The 20,382-nt window shown below is 46.9% G+C and overlaps 1 protein-coding gene and 2 long non-coding RNA genes across 10 annotated transcripts in view; 1 reads left to right on the top strand and 2 right to left on the bottom strand.

Annotated features, from left to right (window-relative positions):
* Positions 1-9,073: 9,073 nt before the first annotated feature.
* Positions 9,074-20,382, top strand: part of sec31b (SEC31 homolog B, COPII coat complex component) — a 28,907-nt gene continuing 17,598 nt past the window's right edge. For 4 of the 7 annotated variants that reach the window (XR_008761059.1, XR_008761060.1, XR_008761061.1 and 1 more), the window contains exons 1-15: positions 9,074-9,186; positions 10,350-10,464; positions 10,921-11,044; positions 11,160-11,355; positions 11,552-11,647; positions 12,137-12,277; positions 14,271-14,413; positions 14,784-14,883; positions 15,057-15,218; positions 15,575-15,763; positions 16,660-16,893; positions 17,678-17,845; positions 18,062-18,197; positions 18,437-18,615; positions 19,961-20,087. Coding sequence is in view for 4 of the 7 variants with exons in the window: in XM_055936733.1 (XP_055792708.1) it covers positions 10,386-10,464; positions 10,921-11,044; positions 11,160-11,355; positions 11,552-11,647; positions 12,137-12,277; positions 14,271-14,413; positions 14,784-14,883; positions 15,057-15,218; positions 15,575-15,763; positions 16,660-16,893; positions 17,678-17,845; positions 18,062-18,197; positions 18,437-18,615; positions 19,961-20,087 (2,074 nt within the window). In the remaining 3 variants the exon portion in view is untranslated. Of the gene's footprint in view, positions 9,187-10,349; positions 10,465-10,920; positions 11,045-11,159; positions 11,356-11,551; positions 11,648-12,136; positions 12,278-12,461; positions 12,720-14,270; positions 14,414-14,783; positions 14,884-15,056; positions 15,219-15,574; positions 15,764-16,659; positions 16,894-17,677; positions 17,846-18,061; positions 18,198-18,436; positions 18,616-19,960; positions 20,088-20,382 lie in introns of those variants that run through there. The other 3 variants (XM_055936714.1, XM_055936724.1, XM_055936754.1) reach the window with 3 other exon arrangements.
* Positions 18,602-18,992, bottom strand: LOC129864246 (uncharacterized). Of its 2 annotated transcripts, none has more exons than XR_008761211.1 (3): positions 18,907-18,992; positions 18,776-18,859; positions 18,602-18,681 (listed from the first exon to the last, which is right to left on the bottom strand). It is a non-coding gene; the product is annotated as an uncharacterized LOC129864246 (long non-coding RNA). The 2 variants fall into 2 exon arrangements; XR_008761216.1 differs by having other exon boundaries at positions 18,657-18,728.
* LOC129864241 (uncharacterized) lies at positions 19,289-19,745 on the bottom strand. Its single transcript, XR_008761210.1, has 3 exons — positions 19,682-19,745; positions 19,407-19,491; positions 19,289-19,359 (listed from the first exon to the last, which is right to left on the bottom strand). It is a non-coding gene; the product is annotated as an uncharacterized LOC129864241 (long non-coding RNA).

Consider the following 20,382-nt stretch of genomic DNA (forward strand, 5'->3'; position numbering starts at 1 on the left):
TTTTCAAAGATGTCTAGAAATGCACAAGTTTTGTGCTCTTGTAGGGAGCAATCACTGCCTCATTGTTAACTATAAATGATCTATAAATGAGCTAATAAATCACTAACTAGCAAAGGATATAAACAAATGTACACACATGCAGCTCTCGCTTTGATCTCAAAACAAGCGCATCTACTCAAGACCACTCATGCTGTAAACACAGTCCAGTTCAAAGTGAACGGCACAGATATGGCAATGGTCTATTTGCATATAGGCCTACTGCAGCTCTGATTGGTTAGGCCTCACCGGTCTGTGTGTAGAGTATGGGCTGAGTGGTGCTTGTCTGTAACGGCTGGTGCTCTCCTCATCCTCGGATGAGGTGAGGAGAGAAGGATCTTCAGACCAAAACGCAGCTTGCGGGAAATAAGCCATCTTTTTATTTATAACAACGATGAAGATGGCAACACGAAAACAAACACTTTAACAAACTTACAAAATAAGAAAACGACGTAGAACGAAACCTGCACATAAACTTACATAACTAAACATAAACTCACGTACAGGAAACAGACGACATCGAAACGAAACGAAACAAACAAACGCTACAGTCCCGTGTGGCACGAACATACATACTGACACGGAAGACAATCACCCACAACGAACACTGTGACAACGCCTACCTAAATATGACTCTTAATTAGAGGAACGCCAAACACCTGCCTCTAATTAAGAGCCATACCAGGTAACCCAAAACCAACACAGAAACAGAAAACATAGAATGCCCACCCAACCTCACGTCCTGACCAACTAACACACATAACAACTAACATAAATAGGTCAGGAACGTGACATTACCCCCCCCACAAGGTGCGAACTCCGGACGCACCAGCACAAAGTCTAGGGGAGGGTCTGGGTGGGCATCTAACCACGGTGGTGGCTAAGGCTCCGGGCGCGGTTCCCACCCCACCATAATCCATCCTAGCTTCCTCCCTCCAAGAATGTCCACCCTCTTTTTTCCCCCACAAAATCCTCTTAATAACATACCTAATAAGGACAACACCGGGACAGAGAGATAAATCAAGACAGAGGGATAGATAAGAATATAGAGGTAGATGAAGATAGAGAGGGAGATCAGGATAGAGGGGCAACTCCGGACTGAAAGGCAGCTCCGGACAGAGAGACAGCTCTGGACTGATGGGCAGTTCTGGGTATCTAGCCTTTTCAGGCTGAAGGGCAGCTCATGGCTGACTGACGAATCTCGACGCTCATGGCTGGCTGACGGCTCTCGACGCTCATGGCAGGCTGACGGCTCTCGACGCTCATGGCAGGCTGACGGCTCTCGACGCTCATGGCAGGCTGACGGCTCTCGACGCTCATGGCAGGCTGACGGCTCTCGACGCTCATGGCAGGCTGACGACTCTCGACGCTCATGGCAGGCTGACGGCTCTGGCTGCTCATGGCGCTCTGACGGCTCTGGCTGCTCATGGCGCTCTGACGGCTCTGGCTGCTCATGGCGCTCTGACGGCTCTGGCTGCTCATGGCGCTCTGACGGCTCTGGCTGCTCATGGCTCGCTGGCGGCTCTGGCTGCTCATGGCTCGCTGGCGGCTCTGGCAGATCCTGTCTGGTTGGCGGCTCTGGCAGATCCTGTCTGGTTGGCGGCTCTGGCAGATCCTGTCTGGTTGGCGGCTCTGGCAGATCCTGTCTGGTTGGCGGCTCTGGCAGATCCTGTCTGGTTGGCGGCTCTGGCAGATCCTGTCTGGTTGGCGGCTCTGGCAGATCCTGTCCGGTTGGCGGCTCTGGCAGATCCTGTCCGGCTGACGGCTCTAGCGGCTCCTGTCTGGCTGACGGCTCTAGCGGCTCCTGTCTGGCTGACGGCTCTAGCGGCTCCTGTCTGGCTGACGGCTCTAGCGGCTCCTGTCTGGCTGACGGCTCTGTAGGCTCATGGCAGACGGGCGGCTTTGCAGGCTCATGGCAGACGGGCGGCGTTGCAGGCTCCTGGCAGACGGATGGCTCAGACGGCGCTGGGGAGACGGATGGCTCAGACGGCGCTGGGGAGACGGATGGCTCAGATGGCGCTGGGGAGACGGATGGCTCAGATGGCGCTGGGGAGACGGATGGCTCAGATGGCGCTGGGGAGACGGATGGCTCTGGCCGGATACGGTGCACTGTAGACCTGGTGCGTGGTGCCGGAACTGGAGGCACCGGGCTAAGGATAAGCACCTTCCTACTAGTGCGGGGAGCAGGGACAGGGCACACTGTATTCTCAAAGCCCACTCTATAACTGATGCGTGGTACCGGCACTGGTGACGCCGGGCTGAGGACAAGCACATCAGGATTAGTAGGGGGAGAAGATACAGTTTGTACAGGGCTCTGGAGACGCACTGGTAGCTTAGTGCGTGGGGCTGGAACTGGAGGCACCGGGCTAGATACACGCACTACAGGGAGAGTGCGTGGAGGAGGAACAGGGCTCAGGATACGCACTGGTAGCCTAGTGCGTAGTGTAGACACTGTAGGTACTAGGCTGGGGCGGGGAGGTGGTGCCGGAAATACCGGACCGTGGAGGCGTACTGGCACTCTTGAGCATTGAGCCTGCCCAACCTTACCTGGTTGAATACTCCCGGTTGCCCGACCAGTGCGGGGAGGTGGAATAACCCGCACCGGGCTATGTAGGCGAACCGGAGAAACCATGCGTAAGGCAGGTGCCATGTATGCCGGCCCGAGGAGACGCACTGGAGACCAGACGCGTTGAGCCGGCCTCATGACACCTGGCTCAATACCCAATCTAGCCCTCCCAGTGCGGGGAGGTGGAATAACCCGCACTGGGCTATGCACTCGTACAGGAGACACCGTGCGCTCTACTGCGTAACACGGCGCCTGCCCGTACTCCCGCTCTCCACGGTAAGCCTGGGAAGTGGGCGCAGGTCTCCTACCTGCCCTTGGCCCACTACCTCCTAGCCCCCCCCCCAAGAAATTTTTGGGAATTACTTACGGGCTTTTCGGGCTTCCGTGCCAGACGCGTTCCCTCATAGCTCCGGTTCCTCTCTCCGGTAGCCTCTGCACTCCCCAGTGCCTCCAGCTGCTCCCATGGCTTTTCGGGCTTCCAGCCACGTCTCCTTGCTGCCTCCTTAAACCACCGCTCCTGGGCTTTAGCTGCCTCCCTCTCTTCCTGAGAACGGCGATTTTCTCCTGCCTTAGCCCAGGGACCTTCTCCATTCATTATCTGCTCCCATGTCCAGAAATCCTTGTTTTTCTCCTGTCCCTTACTCCATTTATTTTTCCCTTGCCGCTTGGTCTTAGCGTGGTGGGTGATTCTGTAACGGCTGGTGCTCTCCTCATCCTCGGATGAGGTGAGGAGAGAAGGATCTTCAGACCAAAACGCAGCTTGCGGGAAATAAGCCATCTTTTTATTTATAACAACGATGAAGATGGCAACACGAAAACAAACACTTTAACTTACAAAATAAGAAAACGACGTAGAACGAAACCTGCACATAAACTTACATAACTAAACATAAACTCACGTACAGGAAACAGACGACATCGAAACGAAACAAACAAACGCTACAGTCCCGTGTGGCACGAACATACATACTGACACGGAAGACAATCACCCACAACGAACACTGTGACAACGCCTACCTAAATATGACTCTTAATTAGAGGAACGCCAAACACCTGCCTCTAATTAAGAGCCATACCAGGTAACCCAAAACCAACACAGAAACAGAAAACATAGAATGCCCACCCAACCTCACGTCCTGACCAACTAACACACATAACAACTAACATAAATAGGTCAGGAACGTGACATTGTCAGTGACGTAGAATCCTACACTGATGTGTTCTGCCTACAACACAATGTCTTGCCTAGTTTGTTTTGTTTCGGTATGTTGCATTGAAAGTGGCTAATTTTGTATTGATTCGATGACAATTCCCACAGTAAAGGGAAACGTTGATAGTGTTAACTAAGGGAGAAAACTTGAGGAAAGTTGAGTTTTTTAAAATTTATTTTACCGTTATTTTACCAGGTAAGTTGACTGAGAACACGTTCTCATTTGCAGCAACGACCTGGTGAAGTTCAATCTCGTGTTTCTCTGCGCAAACTGTATGGCGGGACTGGGGCGCCCGCCCACGCGCGCAGTTTAGAGGGAACATTGGTTATGGGTACGCTTGTCATTGGCAAGGACTAGGGACATTTTTTAGGATAAAAATAAATGGAATAGAGGTCAGCGCAGGCAAAATCTTAGAGAAGAACATGGTGGTCTGCTTTCTAACAGACACTGTGAAACCAATTCACCTTTCAGCAGGAGAACAAAAGCTCCCGAGTGGCGCAGCAGTCTAAGGCACTGCATCTCAGTGGTTCGATCCCGGGCTGTATCACACATCTGGCCGTGATCAGAGTCCCATAGGGCAGTGCATAATTGGCCCAGTTTCGTCCGGGTTAGGGGATGGTTTGACCGGGGTAGGCCGTCATTGTAAAATAAGAATTAGTTCTTTAACTGACTTGCCTAGGTAAATAAAAGGTCAACAATAAACTAAAACACAAGGCCAAATATATACTGGAGTTGCTTACCGAAGGTGGGAGAGTAACAGTGGAAGCAGAGGTGATGCTTGATTCTGTTGGCGCGAGTGAAGATAGAGGAAATGACTGGAATACTGTAACATCTAATGGAGCTAAAAGGCCTGAAGTTGTAAATCAAGATAAGCCTTGGTATGATAATGCCTCATTCCTTGTTCGAGTGCGATTCATGAACAAGGATGTTTTTTTTGGGGGGGGGGAACCCGTTTATGGTCACAAAGTAGGTGAAGGATGCATTGGGAGAAGTTGAGTCAGTCAGTGTGACCAGGAGTGGTGAGTTGTTGATTTCATTTGTGTAAAAAGAACAAAAGCAGAAAGTGTGAATGCTATGATTATTGGAGTAGGGCACTGATAAGCAAGATGGCGCCGATAGAGATGGCAGCTTCGCTTCAAGTCCATATAAGCATTTCGCTAACACTCGCAATAACATCTGCTACTCATGTGAATGTGACCAATAACATTTGATTTGATAATAGGTGTCATCTGGTGTGTCGATGGAGATTGAGGCTTCATGGTTTAAGATGAACATGCCAGGAAGAGTTGATTCACGTCACTTAACCCACACTGTGAATGGAAAAGAAGGAGAAATGGCTTTGTATTATTGATGTTTGATGAAGAAGTTCTCCCGACCCATGTAAAGCTGGGATTTAGGAGATATGTGGTGGGATCTGATGTACAAAAGCCACTTTAATGTCATAAATATAAAAAAGGCCACTTGTCAAGTGTTTGCAAACGGAATAGAGTCTGAGGATGCACGGTGTGGCCATTGTGATGTAAATCACGTTCCAGAGTTCCCTGAGTGCCCTGTTAGGGTGAAGGAGGTCAAAGTAGGAAGGGTCAGGGCTGTCGAGAAGGTGTCCTATGCTGAGGCAGTGAAAATTGCCGAAGCAGCGGGTAGAGATGATGAAGCTATGGCAGAGGATGATCTCCAACAGTCTGTGGATGTCAGTCAATTGAGAGATCCTGAAATACTAATCGTAGAGGAGGTGGATTTTGTTGTGTTTATTGAGCAGGTGATTAAATGTACATGACAAACTAACAAAATATCGAAGAAATTGTGAAAGCTGCTAATAGGTTCTTAGATCTCCAGGATTTCACAGCTGGCATTTCCCAGAAGGGAGTGGGATTATCCAGTGTTGACGAGTGGGAAGGATGTGGCAGTAAAAGATGAGAAGAAGGCAGAGATGATGGCCAACGCATTTGTCCAAGTGCAAAGCTCTGTAAATTTGTCAGAGGAGGCGAGAGAGAACAAGAGAGTGCTGGATAGGAGGGAGGATGTAAAGGATGTGTTGAATGCACCAGTTACCATGGCAGAGGTAGAAAGGGCAATAAGTAAGGCAGGGTTAACTTCACCTGGGAAAGATGAGATGTGCTATGTTATGTTGGCCCATCTTAGTGATGAAGCACTGGATAAGGTATTGATGTTGTACAACAGCGTGTGGGAATAGGGGAAACTACCAGACAGCTGGAAGGAGCACTAGTGGTACCAATCCGGAAGCCAGGGAAGGACAGGACATACTGGGTCAGCATTTGTAGTGCAGGAATGTGGGGTGGCAGTCAGGAAACGTATTACAGATATTTTGGCTGTATATACGGCAGAGCTGATGGCCATACTGTTGGCCTTTCAGTGGCTGGAGGAAGTCAAGCCAGACAGAGTAGCTATTTGCTCTGATTCATGTGCAGTGTTCATGAGCCTTCAGTCCTTTAGGTCATGTAGAAGACAAGACCTGCTGTATGAGGTGCTACAAACCCATGGCAGGATTAGACAGATGGGTATACAGATAAGATTTACTTGGTCCCAGCCCATGTGGGGGTGGAGGGGGACGAGGCAGTTGATGTACTGGCTAAACAAGCACTTAGTAGTGGGGATGTTGATGTTGTAGTTTCAATGAGCAAGGCAAAAAGCCTGATATGGACAGTGATGGTGCAGAGATGGCAGGAGCAGGCAAAAAGCCTGATATGGACAGTGATGGTGCAGAGATGGCAGGAGCAGGCAAAAAGCCTGATATGGACAGTGATGGTGCAGAGATGGCAGGAGCAGGTTAAAAGCCTGATATGGACAGTAATGGTGCAGAGATGGCAGGAGCAGGTTAAAAGCCTGATATGGACAGTGATGGTGCAGAGATGGCAGGAGCAGGTTAAAAGCCTGATATGGACAGTGATGGTGCAGAGATGGCAGGAGCAGGCAAAAAGCCTGATATGGACAGTGATGGTGCAGAGATGGCAGGAGCAGGTTAAAAGCCTGATATCGACAGTGATGGTGCAGAGATGGCAGGAGCAGGTTAAAAGCCTGATATGGACAGTGATGGTGCAGAGATGGCAGGAGCAGGTTAAAAGCCTGATATGGACAGTGATGGTGCAGAGATGGCAGGAGCAGGTTAAAAGCCTGATATGGACAGTGATGGTGCAGAGATGGCAGGAGCAGGTTAAAAGCCTGATATGGACAGTGATAGTGCAAAGATGGCAGGAGCAGGCAAAAAGCCTGATATGGACAGTGATGGTGCAGAGATGGCAGGAGCAGGTTAAAAGCCTGATATGGACAGTGATGGTGCAGAGATGGCAGGAGCAGGTTAAAAGCCTGATATGGACAGTGATGGTGCAAAGATGGCAGGTTAAAAGCCTGATATGGACAGTGATGGTGCAGAGATGGCAGGAGCAGGTTAAAAGCCTGATATGGACAGTGATGGTGCAGAGATGGCAGGAGCAGGTTAAAAGCCTGATATGGACAGTGATGGTGCAAAGATGGCAGGTTAAAAGCCTGATATGGACAGTGATGGTGCAGAGATGGCAGGAGCAGGTTAAAAGCCTGATATGGACAGTGATGGTGCAGAGATGGCAGGAGCAGGTTAAAAGCCTGATATGGACAGTGATAGTGCAAAGATGGCAGGTTAAAAGCCTGATATGGACAGTGATGGTGCAGAGATGGCAGGCTAAAAGTCTGATATGGACAGTGATGGTGCAGAGATGACAGGAGCAGGTTAAAAGCCTGATATGGACAGTGATGGTGCAGAGATGGCAGGAGCAGGCTAAAAGCCTGATATGGACAGTGATGGTGCAGAGATGGCAGGAGCAGGCAAAAAGCCTGATATGGACAGTGATGGTGCAGAGATGGCAGGAGCAGACTAAAAGCCTGATATGGACAGTGATTTCATTTATTTCAAGTACAGAGGAAAGTCAGAGAGGGGAGGTCGGCAGGAAGGGACAGAAAATAGGAGGCTATTTTTACAAGATTATGGATGGGATATAGCCGGTTGAATAAGACCTTAAATGTGATAGCATCCTGTTGGATGAAAGCATCCAACAGGAAAGTGTGATTATTGCCAGGAAACAGAGACTGTGGAGAATATATTGCTAGTGTGGGCAGTATCAGAGGGAAAGAGAGGCTGAGATCTAGTATGAGGGAGAAGGGGATACAGGAAATTAGTTTAAAGAGTGTATTGTGTAGAACATCATTAGATATAGTCTCAAATATTTTAGATCTTTTTTTTGTTGAGTAATGGGGCTGGCAGGTAGGGTTTAGTTTCTCCGTCTCTGGCCCACACTCCAGTACAGTAGTTGGCGGTAACGCACCATCATGTTGGATGCCAACCGTCGATAAACCCCCACAGAAGAAGAAGACAAAAAAGAAGAAGAAGAAAGGCCGTGACTGGCCTCACAGCCTTTTGCAGTACAGTAGGTGGCGGTGATGCACCTTAAAAGTTGGATGCTATCCGCCAACCCAATCTCAAAAAAGAAGAAGAAAGAGTTGCTTACCAAGACAACAATGAATCAAAGATTTTACAAGTAAACCAAGATAGACCACCTCCTCTCGTTTCCAATGGGAACAAATGAGCCAAGCATGAGCTAGCGAGATCCTATTGGCGTGTTCTTGCACACATCTGCGTTATGTCCGTTAGGGAACCCGTACTCTGTGAAGTGAGCGTATGCAATAACTCAATTCGCCTTTGCGCCGCTTCTAAACAACGCAATTTTTTTTTAACTTTTGCAAAGGGCAAAGTCTGCAAAACTTAGGCCACTCTTTTCATAACATATTATAGTTTTGGGAACAGAAAACTGTATTGAGATCAAACGTTTCATCGATAAGAAAATGTGTAGAATATCGGCTAAAATCCATCTGGTTCCATCGTATCCCGCTTCCCGCCATCGGGCTTCCTCTCACTACCATATATTGTACAGGTGTGCAAAACTCTTACAGATTTACCCAGAAAGACTCACAGCAGTAATCACGTCCAAAGGTGATTCTGACTTGTATTGACTCAGGGATGTGAAGACTTATGTAAATTAGATATCTATATTTCTATTTTCAATACATTAGTAAAAATGTCTAAAACATCTTTTCATTATGGGTATTGTGTGTAAAAAAAAAAAAAAAACACAACATGTGGACTAAATCAAGCGGTATGAATACTTTCTGAAGGTACTGTACGTTAAGAGTAGAGACAATCTTTGCTGAACTGAAAACATTGCAAAACACAGCTACAGGTCAAATCAAGATACTGACTGCTGTGATATTTGATACCATGTCGGCCACCGTAGAAGAGCATAAACATCCATGATTACGTTGGGAGTGCCCGGTGGTTTTCTACATCATTTGTAGCTAGAAAGATTGATAATCATCAATTCCGACGTATGTATTTTATATTTTTATATGAAGATATGGGGGTACTAATAATATAGTGTTAGAATATATTTATTCTAGCTTTTAGCTAGTTTACTAGATTTATAAGCTGAACGACACGTCTGCATGATTTAGCTGTCAAGCTAGCATTAGTAGCTCTAGCAGAAGCCAATGACACGTATCGGTAACTAGCCTAGCTATCTACCGTTAGCTATCTAAAGAAACTGGTTGAACCAGGGATGGTTTATAGCTAATAGCTCAACTAGCATTACCTATCTAGCTAACATTATAGAACATATACATTACGGCGAAGAAAAGCCGTTAGCAGACGTGTATTACTAGCTAACCAAATGATGGATGTTAGCTAGCTCAACGTTTTCCCATCACCCAGCAGCTATCCATCTAACGCTATCTAACGGTACGCTCGCTTCTCGTGTTGTTGATTCATGAGACGTGATTGGAATTGATTCTTCTAACGTTAGTAAATTATGTTTCATGTTATTTACCATACCCACACTGTAACGCCCTACAATATTTTGTTTTGATTATTCAGAAACGATTAACGTTTGACAGTTAGCTGTAGGTGGGTTCTTAGTGTTTAGAAGTTGCCTAGTCCCATATGACATCCATTACTGGCCAATGCAATGCGCGTACCTTGGGTTTTAAGAAGTCAACTGAGAGAGACCTACCTGAATTTTTCCGATAGAAACTCTCGTTTTCGTTGCAAAACTTTTTCAGTTTGGAGGAAAACATTTTGCAACAGAATTTACGTAATGAATGACCAGGGGTCATAACTTCAGGGGTATGTTCAACATAGCCAAAAACATTTCGAAATGTTTTCGGCTATGTTAAACGTTTTAGTCAAGGGAAACGGTGCTAAAGAGAAGAACGGTGTGATTATGGTGGCTCAGAGGGCTATTGTGTATGGTGGGCTGCACAATATTGTGCGATTAGCTACAAATGGTCACACTGGTGATGTATCTCAGTGTGTCACACCCATATTGATCAGCGTACACCCACCAAACAGCAGCAAACAGACCTCAAAAGCTGTTGAAGAATGGTGCGCACCGTTTGGTGCATACCATTGCTACACAATGTAGCAAACGTTGAACTGAACTGAATGCACCCCACTATTGAAACGTCATTAAAAGTGCTTGTTTTCCATTATTTAGGACTTTGATAGAGGCATCCTATCCCAATAGAGGAAGATGAGGCTGAAAGAGATCCAGAGGACAGCTCATCCAGCATGGAGTCCTGCCCCCCACCACCCTATCTGCCTGGCTTTAGGTAGGGCACAAATGTTACCTGTATCAGGCCTGTACATACCTGTCCTGCACTAACTCTAACTCTTCTACCTAACCTTAGGTAGGGTAGAACTGTTTTGTGTATCAGGACTGTCATGCACTTATACAGTAAATAGTTACAGATGTTTAGGCATTCTTGCCAGTAGCCTCCCAGATATGTTTATGCTATCTAGCCAACTTGCCTAACTTGGCAAGTGTGCATAAACAGATTTGGGAGCAGGCTTCTAAAATCAGGAGTGATGTTTTTTTTTGTTTTTGTTTTTTTTTCAACTTTATTTAATAACCAGGTAGGCAAGTTGAGAACAAGTTCTCATTTACAACTGTGACCTGTAACCTGTAACTGATGATAACAGGCTTCACTTTGAGTTCTGAATAACATACTCTTGAGTTCTTGTGATTTATTAGATTTCTTTCTTGGTCTGTTTGTGTTGACCAACAGGCACGTCAGCTCAGCAGCTGGATGCGTCGTTCAACACCACTGCCGCCTTGGAAATATTCCAGGTGGATTTTGCCGATCCTTCCCTGGACATGAAACTCAAGGGGTCCCTACCTACTTCTAACAGGTAAGTAACAAAATGAGCTGCTAACCCAATACTATACGAGTTATCAAGTTAATATATTATTGTATCAATACGTATGATTCAACCTATAAAATGTGATTTGATATCTGTGCCCAAGGCTGCATAGTCTGGTGTGGGTAAACTTTGGAGCAGGAGAAGACGGTTTGGGAGGGAGACTGATTGGAGGCAGTGATAATGGCACGGTAACGGTGTATAGCCCAGAAGCCATCGTAACATCAGGGGAAGAGGCAATTATAGGACAGTCTGACAAACACACTGGGCCTGTCAGAGCACTAGACTTCAACCCCTTTCAGGTAATAATGGTAGCAGCCCGTCAAGTCTTTAGCCAATTCTCACTTGTAGTTTGGCATGCAATTTAAAATAGCTACTAAATTACATTAAATGAAGCTTTTAATATGAACACTTAAAGGATATGTTCAATCCAATGTTCTGTACAGTGTCATATTCCCCTCATGTGTTGTTTTCTCATTTGAATGTACTCTCTCTCAGAGTAATCTGTTGGCGTCAGGGGCAAACGATTCAGAGATCTACATCTGGGATCTGAACAATTTCAGCAATCCAATGACACCCGGGACAAAGTCACAGGTAAATGTCTCTGGGGAAGTTTGTCCCGTTCTCTTCTGTTTCCATTGAACTTCTTCTCTAAATCAAAATGGTGGGTATTCCAGGGTGATTTAAATCCCTGGAATGAGTCTTCATTGAATTTTGAACCCTTTTCTCCATGTTTCCCCTCTTTGTAGCTTTGTGAGGTAAGAGTGAAAGCCTGTGTGTGTGTGTGTGTGTGTGTGTGGTTGTTGTGTGGTGGCTTTAACATGTGTGGGCTGGTGGGAATGTTAAATAACATAACACTTCCCCCTATCAAGATGTTACTGAAGTCTCAAAGAAATAGCCTGTGGCGATACTCTTCCACAGTGTGGCAGTGTTGGGAATTTTGGCTTTGCTTTTTGATGTGTAATAACACTTTTCTTTTTTGTTAATCTCTAAAATGTGTGCCGTGACATTCTCCAATCAATAATTCCTGGAGGAATATCTATATTTGTAACAGTGCTGTTCCTTCTCTCCCCGTCCACCTAGCCTCCTGAAGATATCAGTGTAGTGTCGTGGAACAGACAGGTCCAACACATCCTGGCCTCTGCAAACCCCAGTGGGAAAGCAGTGGTCTGGGACCTGAGGAAGAACGAGCCCATCATCAAGATTGGTGACCACAGCAACCGGGTGAGTACAGTAGATTGGTGACCACAGCAACCGGGTGAGTACAGTAGAGAGGTGACCACAGCAACCGGGTGGGTACAGTAGATAGGTGACCACAGCAACCGGGTGGGTACAGTAGATTGGTGACCACAACAACCGGGTGAGTACAGTAGTCTGGTGACCACAGCAACAGGGTGGGTACAGTAGATTGGTGACCACAGCAACAGGGTGGGTACAGTAGATTGGTGACCACAGCAACCGGGTGAGTACAGTAGATTGGTGACCACAGCAACCGGGTGAGTACAGTAGATTGGTGACCACAGCAACCGGGTGGGTACAGTAGATTGGTGACCACAGCAACCGGGTGGGTACAGTAGATTGGTGACCACAGCAACCGGGTGGGTACAGTAGATTGGTGACCACAGCAACCGGGTGGGTACAGTAGATTGGTGACCACAGCAACCGGGTGGGTACACTAGTCTGTCCTGAGGAACCACTGTGAGACTGGACTGTATCATGTTAGCTCCCCTCTCATACTGACTCTAGTCAGAAGTTAACCGTGTGACATGGATACCAGAAGTTAACACACAACATGGCATGTAGAAATGTTGAAAGGCTGTTGTGTTGTAGATGCTCTGTTCAGGGATGCTCTGGTCTGATGTTGTGTTGTAGATGCTCTGGTCTGATGTGGTGTTGTAGATACTCTGTTCAGGAATGCTCTGGTCTGATGTAGTGTTGTGTTGTAGATACTCTGTTCAGGGATGCTCTGGTCTGATGTTGTGTTGTAGATGCTCTGTTCAGGGATGCTCTGGTCTGATGTTGTGTTGTAGATGCTCTGTTCAGGGATGCTCTGGTCTGATGTTGTGTTGTAGATGCTCTGTTCAGGGATGCTCTGGTCTGATGTTGTGTTGTAGATGCTCTGGTCTGATGTGGTGTTGTAGATGCACTGTTCAGGGATGCTCTGGTCTGATGTTGTGTTGTAGATGCTCTGGTCTGATGTTGTGTTGTAGATGCACTATTCAGGGATGATCTGGTGTGGTGTAGATGCACTGTTCAGGGATGCTCTGGTCTGATGTGGTGTTGTAGATGCTCTGTTCAGGGATGCTCTGGTCTGATGTTGTGTTGTAGATGCTCTGGTCTGATGTTGTGTTGTAGATGCTCTGTTCAGGGATGCTCTGGTCTGATGTAGTGTTGTAGATGCTCTGTTCAGGGATGCTCTGGTCTGATGTTGTGTTGTAGATGCTCTGGTCTGATGTTGTGTTGTAGATGCTCTGTTCAGGGATGCTCTGGTCTGATGTAGTGTTGTAGATGCTCTGTTCAGGGATGCTCTGGTCTGATGTTGTTGTAGATGCTCTGTTCAGGGATGCTCTGGTCTGATGTAGTGTTGTAGATGCTCTGTTCAGGGATGCTCTGGTCTGATGTAGTGTTGTAGATGCTCTGGTCTGATGTTGTGTTGTAGATGCTCTGTTCAGGGATGCTCTGGTCTGATGTAGTGTTGTAGATGCTCTGTTCAGGGATGCTCTGGTGTGTTGTAGATGCTCTGTTCAGGGATGCTCTGGTCTGATGTAGTGTTGTGTTGTAGATACTCTGTTCAGGAATGCTCTGGTCTGATGTAGTGTTGTGTTGTAGATACTCTGTTCAGGGATGCTCTGGTCTGATGTTGTGTTGTGTTGTAGATGCTCTGTTCAGGGATGCTCTGGTCTGATGTAGTGTTGTAGATGCTCTGTTCAGGGATGCTCTGGTCTGATGTAGTGTTGTAGATGCTCTGTTCAGGGATGCTCTGGTCTGATGTTGTGTTGTAGATGCTCTGTTCAGGGATGCTCTGGTCTGATGTTGTGTTGTAGATGCTCTGTTCAGGGATGCTCTGGTCTGATGTAGTGTTGTAGATGCTCTGTTCAGGGATGCTCTGGTCTGATGTTGTGTTGTAGATGCTCTGTTCAGGGATGCTCTGGTCTGATGTAGTGTTGTAGATGCTCTGTTCAGGGATGTTCTGGTCTGATGTAGTGTTGTGTTGTAGATGCACTGTTCAGGGATGCTCTGGCACCCTGAGGTGGCCACACAGTTGGTCCTGGCCTCAGAAGATGACCGCATGCCAGTCATTCAGATGTGGGACCTGCGCTTTGCCACGTCCCCTCTCAAAGTTCTGGAGAACCACACAAGGTGAGCCTTTGGGACATTGTGCCACACATTGCTTTAAATGGAATTGTTATGTATGATGGTGATGATATTGTCTCTGTTATGGCAGGTGCAGCTAAATACTTCATGTTTCTACCTCCAACAGTGCAGTAATATCTAACAATAGTAATCCACATAATAATTTTTGGGGATGGGATGTGCTACTTTAATTGTCTATGTCGTTTGTTGTGTTTTTAATGGTGTATGTATTAAGTGGTTCAATCACATTTCCTTTTTAGGGATTAATAAAGTATAATTAGTTCTTCTAGCTCGGCGGCTGTTGTGTTTCATAGTTGAAGTTAAAAGAGAAAGCCTCGACTGTCGGTGATGATGGCTTGATGTTTTTCCTCCTCAGGGGACTTCTGTCCATAGCGTGGAGCCAAGCAGACCCAGAGCTGTTGCTCAGTAGTGCTAAAGACAACAGGATCCTCTGCTGGAACCCAAACACTGGAGAGGTACCTGCTTTTCGGCTCTGTTCTTAAGGCCTCCGCGTCATGTGGTGTATATGGCCTCCATCACAAGGCCCCCGCCATCTTTCCCTGCCCAGGGTTTCTTCAGATGCCTCTGTTGTCTAGGTGATCTGTCTCTACAATGTCGTGGTGATCCAATCTCTCTCCCGTCTCTCTAGGTGATCTATGAATTACCAACCACCAACCAGTGGTGCTTTGACATCCAGTGGTGTCCCAGGAACCCAGCGCTGCTGTCGGCGGCCTCGTTTGACGGGTGGATCAGTGTTTACAGCGTGATGGGAGGAAGCCTGGAGGCCCAGCAGCAGAGCAGGGCTGATCAGGTAGAGAGCCTCCATCTGTCTTACAGCTCTATCTGTGGCCATGTCTATTTACTGTCGAAAGGAAACCACCCACAATCCCATGTTGCCACTGGAAGTCGCTCTGGATAAGAGTGTCTGCTAAATGCTAAAACGTCAAAGGTTCCCTCTTTCCTGTGTAGTGCACTACTTTTGAACAGGGGCCAAAAGTAGTGCACTATTTATGGAATAGATGTGATTTGATTGTTGTAACATTTTGGCATAGGCGTCTAGCCTAGTGTTGAATGTGGTTGCTACTGCTGCTATAATGGTAGGGTATGGTTGTAGACCTCATTTAAAGACCTCTGCTCATTTCTCTTACCTTTTTATATAATATTTAGATTGGAATGCAGTCTTTGTGTGGTACTTTGCCACAGATCTCCTCGTCCTTTGACACCATGGATCCGTTTGGGACAGGCCAGGTGCTGCCCCCTCTGCAAGTTCCCCAAGCCACCCCTCAGACCACCCTGGTCGCTCCGCTGAAGAAGCCCCCCAAGTGGGTTCGTAGGCCCGTAGGAGCCTCATTCGCTGTAAGTACAATGCACTTGACTTTTTTTTGTTGCTTTTTATATCCATCTTTTGTATTTTAGAAGGTAAATAACATAAGTAAATGCCTATTGTGAGGAACCCCAATACGTTTAAGCAGTAAGGCATGACAACCTGTGGATTATGGTGTAAACACACGGTTAAAGTGTATTCTTAGGCATGACAACCTGTGGATTATGGTGGAAACACATGGTTAAAGTGTGTACTTGGGTATGACAACCTGTGGATTATGGTGGAAACACACGGATAAAGTGTGTACTTGGGCATGACAACCGGGTGGATTATGGTGGAAACACACGGTTAAAGTGTGTACTTGGGCATGATAACCTGTGGATTATGGTGGAAACACACGGTTAAAGTGTGTACTTGGGCATGACAACCTGTGGATTATGGTGGAAACACATGGTTAAAGTGTGTACTTGGGCATGACAACCTGTGGATTATGGTGGAAACACATGGTTAAAGTGTGTACTTGGGCATGACAACCTGTGGATTATGGTGGAAACACACGGTTAAAGTGTGTACTTGGGCATGACAACCTGTGGATTATGGTGGAAACACATGGTTAAAGTGTGTACTTGGGCATGACAACCTGTGGATTATGGTGGAATCACAAGGTTAAAGTGTGTACTTGGGCATGACAACCTGTGGATTATGGTGGAAACACACGGTTAAAGTCTATTCTTAGGCATGACAACCTGTGGATTATGGTGGAAACACACGGTTAAAGTGTATTCATAGGCATGACGTAAAGTGTTACTCTTCGGTCACGCTCTACTTATAAAGGGACTATATGTGCTTATGACAAGTCTTACAGTGTATTATAACGGACTGCATCATAGTAATAGTACATTTTCCCCCCATCCTCTTCTCCTTGTAGTTTGGTGGGAAGCTGATCACCTTTGAGAGTCCTAAGGCTCCGGCCCAGAGCCCACAGCCCGTCCCTGTCCCCAGGCAGGTGTTTGTGAGCCAAGTCACCACGGAAACAGAGCTCCTCCTACGTTCCAGGGAGCTGCAGGCTGCTCTGCAATCTGGATCCTTGTCAGACTACTGCCAGGCCAAGATCCACAAGGCTCCCACAGACTCTGAACAGGACATATGGAAGTTTCTCCTGGTAGGTGTTATGACACTGCACAGTGGCATGAACGGTTCATTTTAAAGGAATAATGGACGATTTTGGCAATTAAGCAACTTTTCTACATACCCCAGGGTCAAACAATGTAATATTATAGAGACAGTGTGATATTTTGGCATTTAATCCCTGTTTCTACTCACCCAGAGTCACATGATCTCATGGATACCATTTTTGCCTCTGCATGCAGTTTTGAAGGTAGTTTCGGGAGCCATTGCTAACTAGCGTTAGCACAATGACTGGAAGTCTCCTGGAACTGTTAGCATGCTAAAATGGTATCGATGAGTTCATCTGACCCTCGTTAAGTAGAAACGTTGCTTAATTGCCAAAATGTTTTTTAAAAAGTCCAGTTATCTGTGACGTCTGTGGTCCTGTCTGTCCTTCAGACTGAACAGTAGTAGGACTCACAGAACACCCATGGAGATGACTCATTTCCATGAACAGTAGTAGGACTCACAGGACACCCATGGAGATGACTCATTTCCATGAACAGTAGTAGGACTCACAGGACACCCATGGAGATGACTCATTTCCATGAACAGTAGTAGGACTCACAGGACACCCATGGAGATGACTCATTTCCATGAACAGTAGTAGGACTCACAGGACACCCATGGAGATGACTCATTTCCATGAACAGTAGGCTTCTCTGTACAATGTATTTGGGTAGAACGTCACTCAGGAGCCAAATCCCGACATATGATGAACACAAGTTCTGCAAGGGTTGTTTAGGTTCCTAATGTTGTCCACCTCCTGACGTTTGCAGGTCAACTTTGAAGATGAAGCCCGGGTCAAATTCCTGAGACTTTTGGGTTTCAGCAAAGTGGATTTAGAGAGAAAGATATCCACCTGCTTGGGGAAGAACGTGCAGCCTAACGGATATGGAGTGGATGCCAACGATCTGGCTGAGAAGATACAGCTCCTCTCTACTCAGGTCAGTCCAGGAACTACCTCTACATAGCCCGTTCTCTTTTATAGTACTCCTAATTCTAGTCTAGACTGCATATCTTCCACCGTCCACTAGAGGGCAGTGACGAGTATCAGCAGTGATATGTGCTCTCTTTTTCATAACAACATGAATCCTGTCACCTTTTTTATATTATCACCAGTAACCTTCCATAAAAGTACGTTGTCCTCGTTTTGTTTCCAGAGGTCAGAAGAATCTGGGGATGCGGTCGACTCCACCAAGACTCCGGGTTCATCCTCCCCATCTGACTTTTTCAGTCAGATCCCACCACAACCACAGGACAAGGAGAAGATCAGCTTCCAAATCCCTGTCTCAGCAGGTACTGCTTGTCTTCTGTTCAGTATCACAGCAGTTGGATGTGACTTCAGCTCTCTCTTCCTGTGAAATCTAAACAGTACGGACTGGTTTCCCGGACACATAACAAAAAACACGTTCAATGTAAAACCTTTTTAGTCCGGCGTTAGGCTTAATATGAATCTGTTGTCCTGGTAACTGGCCCTTTATATGCCTGTAACTCTCCGTATCTCATTCAGTTGCTTTATGCCTCTGTTGTGGCAGATGCAGATGGTCTGATCAGCCAGGCTCTGCTGGTGGGAAACTTTGAGGGAGCGGTGGATCTGTGTCTGAGCGACGGGCGATACGCTGAGGCCATCCTGCTGGCTATCAGTGGAGGACAGGAGCTACTGCAGAAGACCCAGCAGACATACCTGGACAAGCAGAGAAACAGCATCTCTATGGTAAGACGGGGGACATACCTGGACGAGCAGAGGAACAGCATCTCTATGGTAAGACGGAGGACATACCTGGACGAGCAGAGGAACAGCATCTCTATGGTAAGACGGGGACATACCTGGACGAGCAGAGGAACAGCATCTCTATGGTAAGACGGGGATATACCTGGACGAGCATCTCTATGGTAAGACGGGGACATACCTGGACAAGCAGAGGAACAGCATCTCTATGGTAAGACGGAGGACATACCTGGACGAGCAGAGGAACAGCATCTCTATGGTAAGACGGGGATATACCTGGACGAGCATCTCTATGGTAAGACGGGGACATACCTGGACAAGCAGAGGAACAGCATCTCTATGGTAAGACGGGGACATACCTGGACGAGCAGAGGAACAGCATCTCTATGGTAAGACGGAGGACATACCTGGACAAGCAGAGGAACAGCATCTCTATGGTAAGACGGGGGACATACCTGGACGAGCAGAGGAACAGCATCTCTATGGTAAGACGGGGATATACCTGGACGAGCATCTCTATGGTAAGACGGGGACATACCTGGACAAGCAGAGGAACAGCATCTCTATGGTAAGACGGGGACATACCTGGACGAGCAGAGGAACAGCATCTCTATGGTAAGACGGAGGACATACCTGGACAAGCAGAGGAACAGCATCTCTATGGTAAGACGGGGGACATACCTGGACGAGCAGAGGAACAGCATCTCTATGGTAAGACGGGGGACATACCTGGACGAGCAGAGGAACAGCATCTCTATGGTAAGACGGGGATATACCTGGACGAGCATCTCTATGGTAAGACGGAGGACATACCTGGACGAGCAGAGGAACAGCATCTCTATGGTAAGACGGGGGACATACCTGGACGAGCAGAGGAACAGCATCTCTATGGTAAGACGGAGGACATACCTGGACGAGCAGAGGAACAGCATCTCTATGGTAAGACGGAGGACATACCTGGACGAGCAGAGGAACAGCATCTCTATGGTAAGACGGGGACATACCTGGACGAGCAGAGGAACAGCATCTCTATGGTAAGACGAGGACATACCTGGACAAGCATCTCTATGGTAAGACGGAGGACATACCTGGACAAGCAGAGGAACAGCATCTCTATGGTAAGACGGGGAACTTTTGAACCGGTGCCAATTTGGGACTTACCCACACGACTATTTGATTTATATTATATTTGTTTGACTTGATTACTAGCTAGCAAAGTTAGTTTCGTTCAGAATATAGTAATTTTATATCAACAGTGCAAAATAATCTGATTTACTGAGTCAACATGAATAAATCCAACATGGTTAAGTCTACTATCGACCGTCCTCAGCTGATCTCATCCGTGGTGACCCAGAACTGGGGAGACATGGTGCAGAGCTGTGACTTGGATAACTGGAAGGAGGCCCTCGCTGCTCTCCTGACCTACGCTCATCCCAAACAGTTTGCTCATCTGTGTGGTAAGAACACCAGGATGTTGAGGATTGTAACAAAGGAATAAGTAAACCCTGACTTGCTTTTACCTTGAGTTCAGCACTTATTTCTGCAGTCACTAGAAATCTATTTCACAAGAGAGACTTGATTGTACCTGATGGTCTCTTCTGCTTCCTGTTCCTAACCCCTCCCTCCCTTTCTCCTGGTAGGACTATAACCGATCTCTATGCTATGTAGCTCTTCTGCTTCCTGTTCCCAACCCCTCCCTCCTTTTCTCCTATATAGACTATCTGGAGGGTGAGAGGACTCTGTCTGCAAGCA

Source organism: Salvelinus fontinalis, chromosome 1 (genome assembly GCF_029448725.1).
Source record: "Salvelinus fontinalis isolate EN_2023a chromosome 1, ASM2944872v1, whole genome shotgun sequence".
NCBI classification, from domain to species: domain Eukaryota; kingdom Metazoa; phylum Chordata; class Actinopteri; order Salmoniformes; family Salmonidae; genus Salvelinus; species Salvelinus fontinalis.